Source organism: Bufo gargarizans, chromosome 2 (assembly GCF_014858855.1).
Source record: "Bufo gargarizans isolate SCDJY-AF-19 chromosome 2, ASM1485885v1, whole genome shotgun sequence".
Lineage (NCBI taxonomy): Eukaryota > Metazoa > Chordata > Amphibia > Anura > Bufonidae > Bufo > Bufo gargarizans.
The window spans coordinates 27,561,237-27,579,033 of NC_058081.1; the positions used below are offsets into that span (position 1 = coordinate 27,561,237).

Consider the following 17,797-nt stretch of genomic DNA (forward strand, 5'->3'; position numbering starts at 1 on the left):
ATGTGTCACGAGAAAAGCAATCTCAGAATGGCTTGGATAAGTAAAAGCGTTCCAAAGTTATTACCACATAAAATGACACGTCAAATTTCACAATAATGGCCTTGTGTGTGAGGTCAAAAATGCAGGGTCCTGAAGGCAGACCGTTCTGCCATTAGGGTCCTAATGGCAGACTGTTCTGTCACTGCATGTTTAGGAGGGCTTCTCTTGCCACATAAGGAATGTAAGGATAGTTCCTTGGCCATTGTGTTATTTCCCCCAGGTTTAATGCAGCCACAATGTTTCTGCCATTATCGCTGACCACAAGTGTTTATCAAGCACCAAAATGTTCGGGTGGAATACCTCGGGATGCTCGGGTGCTCTACAGAGCACCCGAGCACAATGGAAGTCAATAAGAGAACCCGAGCATTAAACCAGGCACCTCCTGCTCTGAAGAGGGGAGGGTGTCTGGTTCATAGGAAAAGGTCAGAAATTGATGGAAACACCACCGAAATAGGTTCAGGAACAGCATGGGGAGGATGTCTGGATGCATCTTGGACTCCCAGGTCGCTACTGGGAACAATGTTGTCCATGTAGTACAATTGTTCAGCTGGTGGGACTCCTAGACTCATAAAGACTATCCACTAAGTGAAAGGGCTTCCAAAAATTACAAGGCACTCAAATACACCCTTTATTACAAATACAGGAGGGCATCATACACCCCTGAAAAATTATGGTTGATGGCCTGCTGGTGACCCTCAAAAACATTAGGAGCAAGGGCCTGCTGGTAACCCTCTAAAACATTAGGGGTGAGTGCCTGCTGCTGATCTGAGAATTGAAAAAATTATGGGTGAGGGTCTGCTGGTGAGCTGACCCTGTAAAACATTATGGTTGAGGGCCTGCTCGTGAGCTGACCCTCAAAAACATAATATGCAAGGGCCTGCTGGTGAGCTGACCCTCAAAAACATAATATGCGAGGGCCTGCTGGTGAGCTGACCCTGTAAAACATTATGGTTGAGGGCCTGCTGGTGAGCTGACCCTCAAAAACATTATATGCGAGGGCCTGCAGGTGAGCTGACCCTCTAAAAGATTGTAGGCGAGGGCCTGCAGGTGAGATGACCCTCTACAACATTAGGAGCGAGGGCAGATAATGTGGTAGAAGGGGTACATGGGAATACAGTGTATTTAAAACACATTTAAAGTGTCTTTATGTTCAGCTGCATTCCTCTGGTGGAGTACAGAAGTCAGGGGCAATCCAGGCCTTGTTCATTTTTATAGGAGTCAACCTGTCAGCATTTTCAGTTGACAGGCGGATGCGCTTATCAGTTATTATGCCCCCAGCAGCACTAAATACTCGCTCTGACAAAACGCTGGCAGCAGGGCAGGCCAGCACCTCCAAGGTGTAGAGAGACAGTTCGTGCCATGTGTAGCTGTAAGGCACAGATGGATCATTGAGGATGCTGACATGGTCTGCTACGTACTAATTTACCATCTTACAAAATGTTTCCCTCCTTGTGACGCAAGAACAGGGCATCAGGGTCATGAAACTGTCCCAGGCTTTAAAGAGTGTTGCCCTGCCTCTGTTGGTACAGCTGTGTGTTCCCCTCGTCTCCCCTCCTTGGTTGCCCAAGGAACTACGTTCTCTGCCGCCAGCGTTGTCAGCTGGAAATTTTTGGAGCAATATTTCCCCAAGGACCTTTTGGTATTGCACCATTTTGCTTGTCCTCTCCACCACAGGCATGAGAGATGAGTGGGGGTCGAGAAGGGTGAACAACCAGTAATTGGTGTTGTCCAAAATGTGTAAAACGCACGGGCCATGGAAAAGGCAGCCTAACATAAAGTCAGTCATGTGTGCCAGAGTCCCAACAGGCAAGACTTCGCTGTCGTCATCAGTAGTGATGAGTGGCAAGGGATATATTCGAATTTGCGATATTTCACAAATATTTTGTAGCATATTAGTCATATATTCGCGAATTTCAAGAATTCAAGATTTTATTGAATGCTACAAATCGGCAATGTAAAAATCACTTAATGCGAATTTGTAAAGCGAAATACAGGTGTGGGTCACTTTGGCTACATTTTTCAAGCTGCTAGAAGTTTCCTGAGACTAGAGAAAAAGGTTGTGAAAAAATCTAAGATTTGAGCAGCTCTTACCTGCCGAGGATTCCACTGTTATAGCACGGAACAACTCCTTCACCCGAATCAGGAGCAATGACGAAAATATGGAAAAAGAGGTTTTGTCCAGCTTGTGGTTGTGGTAATGCAAAAAGGCTTTATTCGATATTCAATAAAATCCAGGTACAAAAATGCAGAGTCTACATGTTTTGGGCGCAATTCAATCTCAGCCCTTACTCATGACTGTCATGAGTAAGGGCTGAGATTGAATTGCGCCCGAAACATGTAAACTCTGCTTTTTTGTACCTGGATTTTATTGAATATCGAATTAAGCCTTTTTGGATTACCACAACCACAAGCTGGACAAGAGAATATAAGAGAGAGCATAGAGAAAAAGGTTGGCACGGCAGAACATTAGAATAGCTTTATATGCAGATAGAGTCAAGTGCTCCAATATATTCGCGATTGCGCTAATCGGCAGTGATTAGAATATTTTTTTGCACTACGTGCAACTTCACATTTTAGCAGGTCTGACTACAGATTGCTGATTAGTGCACTAAGTATTGTTGTGAGCTTGACATTGCTTGCTTCTCATTGGCCCACAAGAAAGAGGCAGAGAGGAATCATGTGTTCACATGGAAGAAAATGCTGAATATTCGATATAACGAGAATATAGCTCTATATTCTAAATATTCGTGAATTCTCGAAGTAGCAATATTCGCAATAAAAATTTGCTATTTGAATATTCATGCTCAACACTAGTCATCAGGAGGATGACTCTTAATCTCATCCTCTTCCTCCTCTTTTGCCCATCCACGCTGAACAGATGAAATTAAACTTCTATGGGTACTACCCTCTGTAGAGGAGGCAACCGTCTCCTGCTCCTCCTCCTCCTCATCCAATTTGCGCTGAGAAGATGAACTGAGGGTGGTCTGGATATCACCCTGTGTAATGTCTTTCAGCATTTCTACCTCTTCCACATGCAAAGCGTCGGCCTAAATTGTGAGAGCGTCGGCCTTAATTGTGAGCATTGAGTGTTTGTGTAGACACAAAAGTGGGATGGTGACGCTGGTAATAGTGTTATCACCGCTCACCATATGTGTTGATTCCTCTAAGTTTCTTAAAATGTCACAGAGGTCAGACATTCATGCCCACTCCTCTCTTGTGAAGAGCGGAAGCTGACTGGAAAGGCGACAAACATGTTGCAGCTGGTATTCCACTACAGCCCTCTGCTGCTCACAAAGCCTGGCCAACATGTGGAACGTGGAGTTCCAGCGCGTGCTCACGTCACACAACAGTCGGTGAGCTGGCAATTGTAAGTGCTGCTGCAGCATTGACAGACCAGCGGAAGCTGTTGATGACTTGCAGAAATGGGCACACACGCGACACACCCTCACCAGTAGCTAAGGCAAATTGGAGTAGATTTTGAGAAACCGCTGAACTACAAAGTTGAAGACGTGGGCTAGGCATGGTATGTGTGTGAGCTTGCCGAGCTCCAAAGCTGCCACCAAGTTACGCCTATTATCAGACACAACCATGCCTGGTTCCAGGGTGGATGGCGAGAGCCACTGCTCAGTCTGGTTTCTTATCCCCTGCCACAGCTCTGCGGTGGTGTTCTGTTTGTCCCCTAAGCAGATCAGCTTAAGCGCGGCCTGTTGACCCTTCCCCACTGCAGTGATACACTGCTTCCAGCTACCGACTGATGGCTGACTGGTACTGCAAGAAGATAATTCTGAGGTGGAAGTGGATGAGGATGCAGAGGTGGAGAAGTGGGGGGTTGGAGCCACTAACGTAGGTGGTGGCAAAAAGCCTGATGGAATTAGGGCCTGAAATCCTTGGTATCGGTAGCACCTGTGCCATCCCAGGGTACGACTCGCTCCCGGCCTCCACAACATTCACCCAGTGTGCCGTCAGGGAAATATAGCATCCCTGGCTAAAAGCACTCGTCCATGTGTCAGTGGTTAAGTGGACATTCCCAGTAACTGTTTTGGTCAGGGCACGGGTGATGTTACAGGACACATGCTGGTGTAAGGAGGGCACGGCACACCGTGAAATATAGTGGCGGCTAGGGACTGCGTAATGAGGGAAAGCCACCGACATCAGGCTGCAGAAGCCTAAATGGCAACATTTCCAGGGCCAGTAATTTGGAAAGTTGCATATTTAGTGCTATGGCCTGTGGGTGGGTATTTGCACTTGCGTTCAAATGCCTGGGGTAAGGACATTTGGACGCTGCGCTTGGACACTGAAGTGGATGTGGTCGCTGATGGTGCTTGCGAAGGTCCAGGTGCATGGTGGGAGGCATCCAGGCCTGCACCTTCAACAGGAGATTGGCCAGCAGGTAACACAGAGGAAGAGGAGGCAGAGGTGTGACCCACAGACACAGATTGTGGATCTAGGAGTTAGGCCCGCCTATTACGGTGCTTTGATGCCATGTGGCGGATCATGCTGGTGGTGGCGAGGTTGCTAATGTTCACGTCCATGCTCATTTTTGTATGGCACAGGTTGCAAATTAATTTTTTTTTGTCGTCAGCACTTTCTTCAAAAAAGCGCCAGACAGCAGAACACCTACCCCTTGGCAAGGGAGATTTCCGCAAGGGTGTGCTCCAGGGAACAGTTGCAAGCATGTTTGGTGTGGCCTGCCTTCTGCCACCTTTTGCAACCCCACTGCCTCTTCCAGCCTGCTGCAGTGCTGTGGATCCCTTCCCCTCTGTACTGCTGTCCTTGTTCGCTTGCCACCTTCCCAGGTTGGGTCAGTGACTTCATCATCCACCACCTCTTCTTCCACTTCCTCACTCTAGTTATCCTCCTGAGTTATTGACAACTGTATCTCATCCTCATCATGAACTTCTTGAGACAGTAATTGCCATTGACTTATTGGCAACTGTGTCTCATCATCATCATTCACCTCGTGAAACACTAATTGCCATTCCCCACCGTCATCTTCTTGTGACTGTGGATGCTCGAGAGTTTGGGAATCAGGGCACAAGATCTCATGTCTTTCTTCAAACAGGCTTGTTGAGAGGCCCAAATAAAGGAATGGTGCTAAAAAGAGCTTATTTGAATATCTGAGTGTGGGATCACTTGTTTGGCAAGACTCTCCATGGTGGCAGGACGGAGGATCAGGGTGAGGATTGTTTTGACCAGACTCTTAACTACTGAGACTGGACTTGGTGGTGCTTAACCGACTGGAAGCGTCATCTGCTGAAATCCAACCGACCACCTGATCGCGCTGGTCTGACTACGAGATCGTGTCCTGCGCCGCCCTACAAACTGGGACAGGAAGCTAGGTATCGTGGATGATTGTTTTTCTTGTGCTCTGGCAGCAGACACAGTTTCAATGCGCCTAGGGCCACGGCCTCTGCGTGCACCATCAGCATCATGGCCACTGTCCCTTACTGATCGCCTTCTTCATATTAAATGTTATATTTGTTTGAAAGTATGTCACACCTACCGTAGCGTAGGATTTGTAAGTGTATGCGCCAAAAAATAAATAAAAAAGGTATTTGGGATGTGGAAACAATGATGAATGAGCTCCTGTGAGGGAAATCTTGCGGGACTTCGGAGAATAACTGCGAACTTTAGAATTTGAAAACCATTTTAAAACTTGGATCAAAGTCAGTTTTGGTTTTAAAATAGTTTTTCAAGTTTAAAAATCGAATGCCGAAATTATTCATCAAAGTTCCGCGAGACTTCGGTGATAATGAATTTCACCTTGCCAGAGCCCATACATTTTAATGCTTCCTTTTCTACACAAACGCTCACTGCTATTGATTTACTTTCGGAATATTGCAGTATTGGCGCCGGTGACATTTCTTCTACTGTGTTCGTGTTTGAAAATGCAAGTTCAAAAAAGGCATTTCTTTACTATTAACCCCTTACTGACTGACCGCCCTAAATCAGGAGTCAGATATTTAAATATGGTGCAGGGTGCCTGCTGTTTTAAACATATCACACATTTAACCCCTCAGATGACTGGCATTTGAGAGATCCTCCTAGCGGGAATTGGGGGGGCCAGATGATGTGTGTGGCAGTCTCGGTCCTCTTAAATTATGTGAGGTTGCCACAGAGAGGTTCATATGTACACTCTGTGGCTGGGCTCTATAGAAAAATAAGGATCTATTATAATTCGGAAATATGCCTAAATTATGTGTATTTCAGGTTCAGATTGTGGCGCAAAAGTTAGTTACACCGTAATCTGTGACTTCGCCCCACTCACACCAGGTCTAAATAAGTGGGCGTGGCGTGGGTGGGGACAGGTCGGGAGGCTCGGAAGCTGTCTTACATTTATAACTGGTGCTGGATGCGCAGATCTTATGGAGAGCCCTGCGCCTCTTTATAACTCTGGCGGAATCACCGCCAGCTTAGTGCTTTATTAAGACCAACGTCTAAAACGCCAATCCTAATAGACTCCAATGTTAATGCATTGTAGTCTATGAGAAAAGCAATCTAATGACAGCTTGTCCAAGTTCTCTAGGGGAATCATTAAAAAGTGTAAAAGAAAGAATAAAAAGTTTTAAAAAATAAAATAAAAATTAAATATCAAAATTCAAATTACCTCCCTTCCCCCCCCCAAAAAAAAAGATAAACATTATTGACATTACCACGTACAAAAATGCCTGTACTATTAAAATATAAAAATATTTATCCCATACATCAAATAGCGTGATATAAAAAACATATCAAAATTGACAATTTGCTATTTTTTTATCACTTTACCTCCCCCCAAAAATTGAATAAAAAGTAATTTAAAAAGTCTTAATCCAAAATTTTATCAAGAAAAACTACAGCTTGTTCTACAAAAAATACACATGAAAATGTTATAAAGCTCTTAATATGGAGATGTAAAAAAATTAATTACTGTATTTTCCTCCCTATAGGGTTTTAAAGGAGAAAAAGAAAAAAATATATTCTTCACCAAAAAAACTAATATATATAGCAATATAGCGAATATTATGTAATAATTATGTAGTAAGTGATAATATCTGACACTGGAAAAGCTGGGTAATAACTCAGTGTAGATTGTGAGTTATTACCCTGCTTTTCCAGTGTCAGATTTTATCACTGAGTTATTACCCAGCTTTCCCAGTGTCAGATATCATCCTAGTGTAGATCGTGAATATTCTAATCGCAAATTTTCCATGCAAAAGGCTACACTAATAACCTTGTCATAAGACTCATATTCTTGTCAGAAGACTATGAAACCAATGGATGGCGCTATTGATTTATGAACAGCGGCCTCTATTGGTTTCATAGTCTTATGACAAGAATATTTGTCTTGTCATAAGACTGTGAAACCAATAGATGGCGCGGTTCATAGCTCAATAGCGCCATCTATTGGTTTTCATAGTCTTATGACAGCTGAAAAACAAGGCAGATTCTGCTCATTTGCATGTCTTTCCCACATGCCCATGTTTATGCAAGTTAGTTTTTACATGACAAAACTGTATAGAAAGGTTATTGAATATTATGCTTGGACAATAAGAAAACTTTTTGTTGCCATAATGATATTGATCTCGGTGTGCAGGTCCACCCAAGCCATCCAACAGATGCAAAATAACTTTCAGGTTTACTGGTTCTCAGTCAGATGAGAGCTGGTTTGGAATATCTCATAGTGCACAAGGCTGCCATACTATGGTATGCTGACTAAGCCTGTCATCTGTCTCGTGGATAAATTGATGGCTTGCACATACCTGGCTTTTGGCATACAGCCTTTGTGTGGTTGTCTATTGCATGTCGTACATAATAGGAGTCTTAGATGCATCCAGCTATCCTCTTAATGCTGTTTCCAAACCATTCTGATGGGGGTTCTATCAATTTCTAACCTTTTTTTGTGAACCAGACACCCTCTTCTCTTCTGAGCAGGGGATGCCTGGTTGTCTCCCATTGACTTTTATTATACTCAGGTGCTCGGCCGAGCACACGAATATAGCAATGTGTTCAGGCCGAACACCCGAATACTTTGGTGCTTGCTCATCACTAGTTAGCACCTAGACAGAAAAGAAATGTGTTTATTATCAACACAGAGTGACTTCTACCTGATGCCACCTTGATTGGCTAATGAGGCTGTTTTTAAGTCTATGAGCCAATCAAGGCAAGCCCCACCACACACACACTTCCTCCCAGGGTCACGTGAGCATCCTTCTTCCTGTCTCATGGTTTTGTCCACCAATATATGCAGTAAAATGAGCACCAATTTACTCTATTCACCCGAAGCAAACCTGGTAAACTTCGGGTTCATTTGGTGGACAAACTTTTGTGAAATCATAAAGAACCCTGTTTATTACAAATCAGTTCGCTCATTCTTAGGGTAGAATCGAAATCAATCTTTTTGAAAAATGTAACAAACTGGACACAAAACTAATTTTAAGAAGCTCATCTCCATTGTAAAACTCTACTTCTACTTAAAAAAAAAATTGTATATTACCTCCATCTAGCAGAGTGAGAGCGGCCAGCACTAAGAACGGAGACGCTTTCCCAACAAACTCATACATGACCGAACCAAAGGGGGCACCAGCTGCAAAAAGAGGCAAGTATCAGAAAGGAAAACTTTACAGAAGGCAGGTCAAAACTCAAAACCAACAGACTGATGAAACTTTAAAATCATAGTACTTACTGAGCAAACCCACTGCCACACCTCCTAGTGCGATGCCCATGGCCTTCCCTCTTTCATAGTCATCAGGGTATATATCTGCAAGTATTCCCAAACCTGTAGATACATGTATTCAAGTCAATATATATCATTGGAGAGTCCTGGGGGTCACGGTTAGGTGATGGTGACGAGATGTCACTATAAAACTGTCACACTGTTTGACTTGTAGGACTCTGATTTTCAACCATTGATCATCTAAAACAAGAGGTCACTGGTGTAACCAAACAAAGTCTGTATATGAAGTACATCTTTTCTTGGTACTGCAGCTAAGCTCCATTCATGGTTAAACCCCTGTATAGTGTCCATGTTATGTACAGACCAGTGGACCTATAGTGAGTTGCTATCAGATTTGATTTGGGGTAGAAACCGGGAAGTGGAGTCTGAGGGATTAACGGTTTTATAGGCCAAGTACCCATATAGGTAGTGGTTGGTGGCCTGTGATAGTTCAAAGATCCTAATAAGGTTTACCGTTGTGAATAGAGTGCTGGTCATGCATGGAGTGGACCAAGTGGAGAAACTAAATACTGTACTTTTCCAGCAGTTTGACAATCTATGGCAGTAATATACCCCAATGCCTATAAGGGACGATACTGAGGAAACAATAAATCACTATTCTTAGTAAGACAATGAGCTGTGCTAATTATATTCTTCACTGACTGTGGAACAAAAAAACAAGGAAAATTATTATTTCCCACAGGAAAACTAGCCAGATAGCGTACAACAATCTAATTTACTTACAATGCATTCAGAAAGTCCTCAGACCCTTTTACTTTTTTCACATTTTGTCATGTTGCAGCCTTGTGGTAAAATAAAATAAAAAATCAAGTTTTTCCCATCGTTCTGCACTCACTGCCTCATAATGAGAAAGTGAAAACAGAATTTTAGTAATAGTTGCAAATTTACTAAAAAGGAAAAAATACAATTTGGCACGGACACTTGAAATTTAGGGGGCCTTCCTTTTCTCTTGACCATCTTTGAGATGTTTCTACTTGATTGGAGTCCACCTGTGTTAAATTCAGGTGAGTGTACATGATTTGGAAAGACAAAGCCCTGTCTACATGAGGTCTCAAAACTGATAATGCATAGTAGAACGAAAACCAAGCCATCAGGAGAGAACTGCATGTAGAGCTCAGAGACAGGATTATGTAGAGGCAAAGATCTGGAGAAGGGGCTAAAAACTGAAAGTCCTCAAGAGCACAGTGGTCTCCATAATTCTTAAATGGAAGAAGTTTGGAACAACCAGGACTTTTCCCAAAGCTGGCTGATCCACCAAACAAACTAATTAGAGGAAAAGAGCCTTGCTAAAGAGGTGAACAGATGGGAGAAACTTCCAGAAGGTCAACCATCACTGCAGCACTCCACCATTCTGAGCTTTATGGCAGAGTGGCCAAAAAGAAACTTCTCCTAAGTAAAAGACACAGGAATGTTTGCATAAAAAGCAGTCCAAGAGTGAACCTTTTGGCCTCAATTCTAAACATCATGTTTGGAGGAAACCAGGCATTGCCCAATACCATGCCTACAGTAAAACATGCCTATGGCAGTATCATGCTGTGGGGGTGTTTTTCAGCGGCTGGGACAGGGAGACTGGTAATTATGATAGAAAACTGAATGGAGCAAAGTACAGAGATATTCTTAAAGGGAACCTGTCACCGGGATTTTGTGTATAGAGCTGAGGACATGGGTTGCTAGATGGCCGCTAGCACATCTCCAATACCCAGTCCCCATAGCTCTGTGTGCTTTTATTCTGTAAAAAAAAAAGATTTGATACATATGCAAATTAACCTGAGATATGTCCTGTCCCTGACTCATCTCACGTACAGGACTCATCTCAGGTTAATTTGCATATGTATGAAATCGTTTTTTTTACACAATAAAAGCACACAGAGCTATGGGGACTGGGTATTGCAGACGTGCTAGCAACCCATGTCCTCAGCTCTATACACAAAATCCCGATGACAGGTTCCCTTTAATTAAAACCTCATTCAGAGTGCTCTGGGCCGAAGGTTTACCATCCAATAGAAAATGGTCGTAACACACAAACAAGACAACAAATAAATGGCTTAGGGATAACTCTGTGAATGTCCTAGAGTGGCCCAGTCACAGCCCTGACTTGAACTTAGTCGAACATCTCTGGAGAGACCTGAAAATGGCTGTACGACGGTCCACATCCAACCTGACAGAGCTTGAGAGGATCTGCAGAGAAGAATAGCAGAACATCCTAAAGTCCAGGTGTGCAAACCTTGTGGCATCATCCCCAAGAAGACAGGAAAAGTACTGAGTAAAGTCTGAATACTTATGTCAATGCAAAGTTTTAGTTATTTCCTTTAAATAAAGTAACAAAGATTTCAAACATTCGGTTTTCACTTTCTTATTATGGGGTAATGGGCGCAGAATGATGAGGAAAAACTGGATTTTCTATTTTAGTACAAGATCACAAGAAATGCATTGTACATGTACTGGAGCTCAGTTATATTAACCCCTTCAGGACCCTGCGATTTTTTGTTTTTGAGTTTTCATTTTTCCCTCCCTGCCATGTACTATGGAAGTCTGGTGTTCAAAGATGGCGCCCGCCCATGAGCGCAGCGGCCGCCATAACCACAGGGTTTCTGTTTTGCACAGCAGAGGTCAGAGGAAAATGTCTGCAATTGGTGATAATGTGGAAAGGGTTAAAGGAGTTATTTGCAATCTAATATTTTATTTTTTATGTGATTCAGCGATAATGTTGAAAACATTCCTACTAGACCAGTGCTGTGCTCCCCTGTGGAATTAGGTTGTGAGTGGTGTTCGAGTGCGATGCTCGAGTCTCCTCCCCGCACGTTTTTTAGCTGCTACGCAGCCAATAAATATGCAGGTAAGTACTGCCATTCATTGTAATGCTGTAGCCATGTTGGCTACTGGCATTACAGTGATTGGCTGGCTAGAACGCATCATCGGGTGCTAAATAGCACCCGATGACATGTGTTTGGCTCTGTCTTAAGCCTCTTGCACACAACCGTATGGCTTTTTCAGTATTTTGCAATCCGCAAAAAAACAGATCCTCAAAACATACGGATGACGTCCGTGTGCATTCAGTTTTTTGCGGAATGGAACAGCTGGCCCCTGATAGAACAGTCCTATCCTTGTCCGTAATGAGGACAATAATAGGACATGTTCTATCATTGAATGGAACGGAAAAACTGAAATATGGAAACGGAAGGCATACGGAGTACCTTCCGCATTTTTTGCGGATCCATTGAAATGAATGGTTCCGTATACGGTCCGTATGCGGAACGCAAAAAAGGAACGTAAACGAAAAATAAAAGCGTTCGTTAGGCCTCTTTCAGACGGGCGAGATTTCCGCACGGGTGCAATGCGTGAAGTGAACGCATTGCACCTGCACTGAATCAGAACCCATTTAGTCTATAGGGCTGTGCACATGAGCGGTGATTTTCACGCATCACTTGTGTGTTGCGTGAAAATCGCAGCATGATCTACTTTGTGAAGAAATGAATGGGGCTGCGTGAAAATCGCAAGCATCCGCAAGCAAGTGCTTATGCAGTGCGATTTTTACGCATGGTTGCTAGGAGATGATCGGGATGGGGACCCGAGCATTATTATTTTCCCTTATAACATGGTTATAAGGGAAAATAATAGCATTCTTAACACAGAATGCTTACTAAAATAGGGCTGAAGGGGTTAAAAAAAATAAAAAATGTAACCTTCTTTAATCCACTTGTTCGCGCAGCCCGGCTTCTCTTTCTTCTTATTTGCTGAGCAGGAGGAAAATGACCTGTGGTGAAGTCACTGCGCTCATCACATGGTCCGTCACATGATTAATTACCATTGTGATGGGTCATGTGATGGACCATGTGATGAGCGCAGTGATGTCATCAAAGGTCCTTTACCCAGGTCCTGAAGAAAGAAAACAGAAGAGAAGCCGGGCTGCTCGAACTAGTGGATTAAGGTGAGTTAAATTATTTAATTTTTTTAACCCCTCCAGCCCTATTGTACTATGCATTCTGTATTAAGAATGCTATTATTTTCCCTTATAACCGTGTTATAAGGGAAAATAATTACATCTACACAACCTTGAACTCAAACCTGAACTTCAGTGAAGAAGTTCGGGTCTGGGTACCACATTCAGTTTTTCATCATGCGCGTGCAAACCACATTGCACCCGTGTGATAAAAATGAAACAACGGAATGCAATCGCAATCAAAACGAACTACAATTGCGTACCTACTCGCATGGGTTTTCCGCAATGCACCCTGGACGCATCTGGAGCCAAAACGTGACGCTCTTGTGAAAGAGGCCTTAGGCCTCTTTTACACAACCGTATGGCTTTTTCAGTGTTTTGCGGGCCATTTTTTACAGATCTAATCTTCCGTTTTTTTTGTTTCAATTGTGTTTGTGTTTCGGTTTCGTTTTTCCGTATATCATATACAGTATAATTACATAGAAAAAATTGGTCTGGGCATAATATTTTCAAAAATGGTTCTGCAAAAATGGAACGGATACGAAAGACATACGGATGCATTTCAGTGTGTGTTCAGTTTTTTTTTTGCGGACCCATTGACTTGAATGGAGCCACGGAACGTGATTTGCGTGCAATAATAGGACATGTTCTATCTTTTTAACGGAACGGACAAACGGAAATATGGAAACAGAATGCATACGGAACACATTCAGGTATTTTTGCAGAACCATTGAAATGAATGGTTCCGTATACGGAACAGAACAAATGGCCTGTAAACTGGAAAAAAAACGGTTGTGTGAAAGAGGCCTATCCGCATTTTCAACGGCTCCATAGAAATGAATGTGTTTACATCAGAAATGCTAAAATCGGTGGAACGGACGCGGAAACAAACAGCGGTCGTGTGCAGGAGGCCTAAGGACCAAACTGATTTTTACAAATCTGACATGTGTCACTTTATGTGGTGATAACTTTAAAACACTTTTACTTATCCAAGCCATTCTGAGATTGCTTTCTCGTCACTTATTGTACTTCATGACAGTAGTAAATTTGCAACTTTCCAAATTTCAATTCCTCTGCTTTTAAAACAGATAGTGATACCTCCTAAAATTGTTATTACTGCACATTCCCCATATGTCTACTTCATGTTTGGATCATTTTGTGAATGCCATTTTATTTTTTAGGGAGGTTAGAAAGCTTATAAGTAGAGTTGAGCGAACACCTGGATGTTCGGGTTCGAGAAGTTCGGCCGAACATCCCGGAAATGTTCGGGTTCGGGATCCGAACCCGATCCGAACTTCGTCCCGAACCCGAACCCCATTGAAGTCAATGGGGACCCGAACTTTTCGGCACTAAAAAGGCTGTAAAACAGCCCAGGAAAGAGCTAGAGGGCTGCAAAAGGCAGCAACATGTAGGTAAATCCCCTGCAAACAAATGTGGATAGGGAAATGAATTAAAATAAAAATTAAATAAATAAAAATTAACCAAAATCAATTGGAGAGAGGTTCCATAGCAGAGAATCTGGCTTCCCGTCACCCACCACTGGAACAGTCCATTCTCAGATATTTAGGCCCCGGCACCCAGGCAGAGGAGAGAGGTCCCGTAACAGAGAATCTGTCTTCATGTCAGCAGAGAATTAGTCTGCATGTCATAGCAGAGAATGAGGCTTCACGTCAGCCACCACTGCAACAGTCCATTGGCATATATTTAGGCCCAGCACCCAGGCAGAGGAGGGAGGTCCCGTAACAGAGAATCTGTCTTCATGTCAGCAGAGAATTAGTCTGCATGTCATAGCAGAGAATGAGGCTTCACGTCAGCCACCACTGCAACAGTCCATTGGCATATATTTAGGCCCAGCACACACACAGGCAGAGGAGAGAGGTCCCGTAACAGAGAATCTGGCTTCATGTCAGCAGAGAATCAGTCTGCATGTCATAGCAGAGAATGAGGCTTCACGTCAGCCACCACTGCAACAGTCCATTGGCATATATTTAGGCCCAGCACACACACAGGCAGAGGAGAGAGGTCCCGTAACAGAGAATCTGGCTTCATGTCAGCAGAGAATCAGTCTGCATGTCATAGCAGAGAATGAGGCTTCACGTCAGCCACCACTGCAACAGTCCATTGGCATATATTTAGGCCCAGCACCCAGGCAGAGGAGGGAGGTCCCGTAACAGAGAATCTGTCTTCATGTCAGCAGAGAATTAGTCTGCATGTCATAGCAGAGAATGAGGCTTCACGTCAGCCACCACTGCAACAGTCCATTGGCATATATTTAGGCCCAGCACACACACAGGCAGAGGAGAGAGGTCCCGTAACAGAGAATCTGGCTTCATGTCAGCAGAGAATCAGTCTGCATGTCATAGCAGAGAATGAGGCTTCACGTCACCCACCACTGCAACAGTCCATTGGCATATATTTAGGCCTAGCACACAGGCAGAGCAGAGAGGTCCCGTAACAGACGATCTGGCTTCATGTCAGCAGAGAATCAGTCTGCATGTCATAGCAGAGAATCAGGCTTCACGTCAGCCACCACTGCAACAGTCCATGGTCATAAATTTAGGCCCAGCACCCAGGCAGAGGAGAGAGGTCCCGTAACAGACAATCTGGCTTCATGTCAGCAGAGAATTAGTCTGCATGTCATAGCAGAGAATCAGGCTTCATGTCAGCCACCACTGCAACAGTCCATTGGCATATATTTAGGCCTAGCACACAGGCAGAGGAGAGGTTCATTCAACTTTGGGTAGCATCGCAATATAATGGTAAAATGAAAATAAAAATAGGATTGAATGAGGAAGTGCCCTGGAGTCCAATAATATATGGTTATGGGGAGGTAGTTAATGTCTAATCTGGACAAGGGACGGACAGGTCCTGTGGGATCCATGCCTGGTTCATTTTTATGAACGTCAGCTTGTCCACATTGGCTGTAGACAGGCGGCTGCGTTTGTCTGTAATGACGCCCCCTGCCGTGCTGAATACACGTTCAGACAAAACGCTGGCTGCCGGGCAGGCCAGCACCTCCAAGGCATAAAAGGCTAGCTCTGGCCACGTGGACAATTTAGAGACCCAGAAGTTGAATGGGGCCGAACCATCAGTCAGTACGTGGAGGGGTGTGCACACGTACTGTTCCACCATGTTAGTGAAATGTTGCCTCCTGCTAACACGTTGCGTATCAGGTGGTGGTGCAGTTAGCTGTGGCGTGTTGACAAAAGTTTTCCACATCTCTGCCATGCTAACCCTGCCCTCAGAGGAGCTGGCCGTGACACAGCTGCCTTGGCGACCTCTTGCTCCTCCTCTGCCTTGGCCTTGGGCTTCCACTTGTTCCCCTGTGACATTTGGGAATGCTCTCAGTAGCGCGTCTACCAACGTGCGCTTGTACTCGCGCATCTTCCTATCACGCTCCAGTGCAGGAAGTAAGGTGGGCACATTGTCTTTGTAGCGTGGATCCAGCAGGGTGGCAACCCAGTAGTCCGCACAGGTTAAAATGTGGGCAACTCTGCTGTCGTTGCGCAGGCACTGCAGCATGTAGTCGCTCATGTGTGCCAGGCTGCCCAGGGGTAAGGACAAGCTGTCCTCTGTGGGAGGCGTATCGTCATCGTCCTGCCTTTCCCCCCAGCCACGCACCAGTGATGGACCCGAGCTGCGTTGGGTGCCACCCCGCTGTGACCATGCTTCATCCTCATCCTCCTCCACCTCCTCCTCATCCTCGTCCTCCTCGTCCTCCAGTAGTGGGCCCTGGCTGGCCACATTTGTACCTGGCCTCTGCTGTTGCAAAAAACCTCCCTCTGAGTCACTTCGAAGAGACTGGCCTGAAAGTGCTAAAAATGACCCCTCTTCCTCATCCTCCTCCTCCTCCTCCTGGGCCACCTCCTGTTCCATCATCGCCCTAAGTGTTTTCTCAAGGAGACATAGAAGTGGTATTGTAACGCTGATAACGGTGTCATCGCCACTGGCCATGTTGGTGGAGTACTCGAAACAGCGCAACAGGGCACACAGGTCTCGCATGGAGGCCCAGTCATTGGTGGTGAAGTGGTGCTGTTCTGTAGTGCGACTGACCCGTGCGTGCTGCAGCTGAAACTCCACTATGGCCTGCTGCTGCTCGCACAGTCTGTCCAGCATGTGCAAGGTGGAGTTCCACCTGGTGGGCACGTCGCATATGAGGCGGTGAGCGGGAAGGCCGAAGTTACGCTGTAGCGCAGACAGGCGAGCAGCGGCAGGATGTGAACGCCGGAAGCGCGAACAGACGGCCCGCACTTTATGCAGCAGCTCTGACATGTCGGGGTAGTTGTGAATGAACTTCTGCACCACCAAATTCAGCACATGCGCCAAGCAAGGGATGTGCGTCAAATTGGCTAGTCCCAGAGCTGCAACGAGATTTCGCCCATTATCACACACCACCAGGCCGGGCTTGAGGCTCACCGGCAGCAACCACTCGTCGGTCTGTTGTTCAATACCCCGCCACAACTCCTGTGCGGTGTGGGGCCTGTCCCCCAAACATATGAGTTTCAGAATGGCCTGCTGACGTTTACCCCGGGCTGTGCTGAAGTTGGTGGTGAAGGTGTGTGGCTGACTGGATGAGCAGGTGGAAGAAGAGGAGGAGGAAGCCGAGAAGGAGGAGGTGGCAACAGGAGGCAAAGAATGTTGCCCTGCGATCCTTGGCGGCGGCAGGACGTGCGCCAAACAGCTCTCCGCCTGGGGCCCAGCTGCCACTACATTTACCCAGTGTGCAGTTAGGGAGATATAGCGTCCCTGGCCGTGCTTACTGGTCCACGTATCTGTGGTTAGGTGGACCTTGCTACAGATGGCGTTGCGCAGTGCACACTTGATTTTATGGGATACTTGGTTGTGCAGGGAAGGCACGGCTCTCTTGGAGAAGTAGTGCCGGCTGGGAACAACATACTGTGGGACAGCAAGCGACATGAGCTGTTTGAAGCTGTCTGTGTCCACCAGCCTAAATGACAGCATTTCATAGGCCAGTAGTTTAGAAATGCTGGCATTCAGGGCCAGGGATCGAGGGTGGCTAGGTGGGAATTTACGCTTTCTCTCAAATGTTTGTGAGATGGAGAGCTGAACGCTGCCGTGTGACATGGTTGAGACGCTTGGTG

At 45.2% G+C, this 17,797-nt stretch overlaps 1 protein-coding gene across 1 annotated transcript in view; it reads right to left on the reverse strand.

The window, feature by feature from the left end:
- Positions 1-17,797, reverse strand: part of LOC122925551 (chromaffin granule amine transporter-like) — a 121,025-nt gene that overhangs the window by 79,221 nt on the left and 24,007 nt on the right. Inside the window, exons 5-6 of the mRNA XM_044276909.1 lie at positions 8,705-8,797; positions 8,516-8,605 (exon numbers count right to left, since the gene is read on the reverse strand). Coding sequence (XP_044132844.1) covers positions 8,516-8,605; positions 8,705-8,797 — 183 coding nt within the window. The remainder of the gene's footprint in view (positions 1-8,515; positions 8,606-8,704; positions 8,798-17,797) is intronic.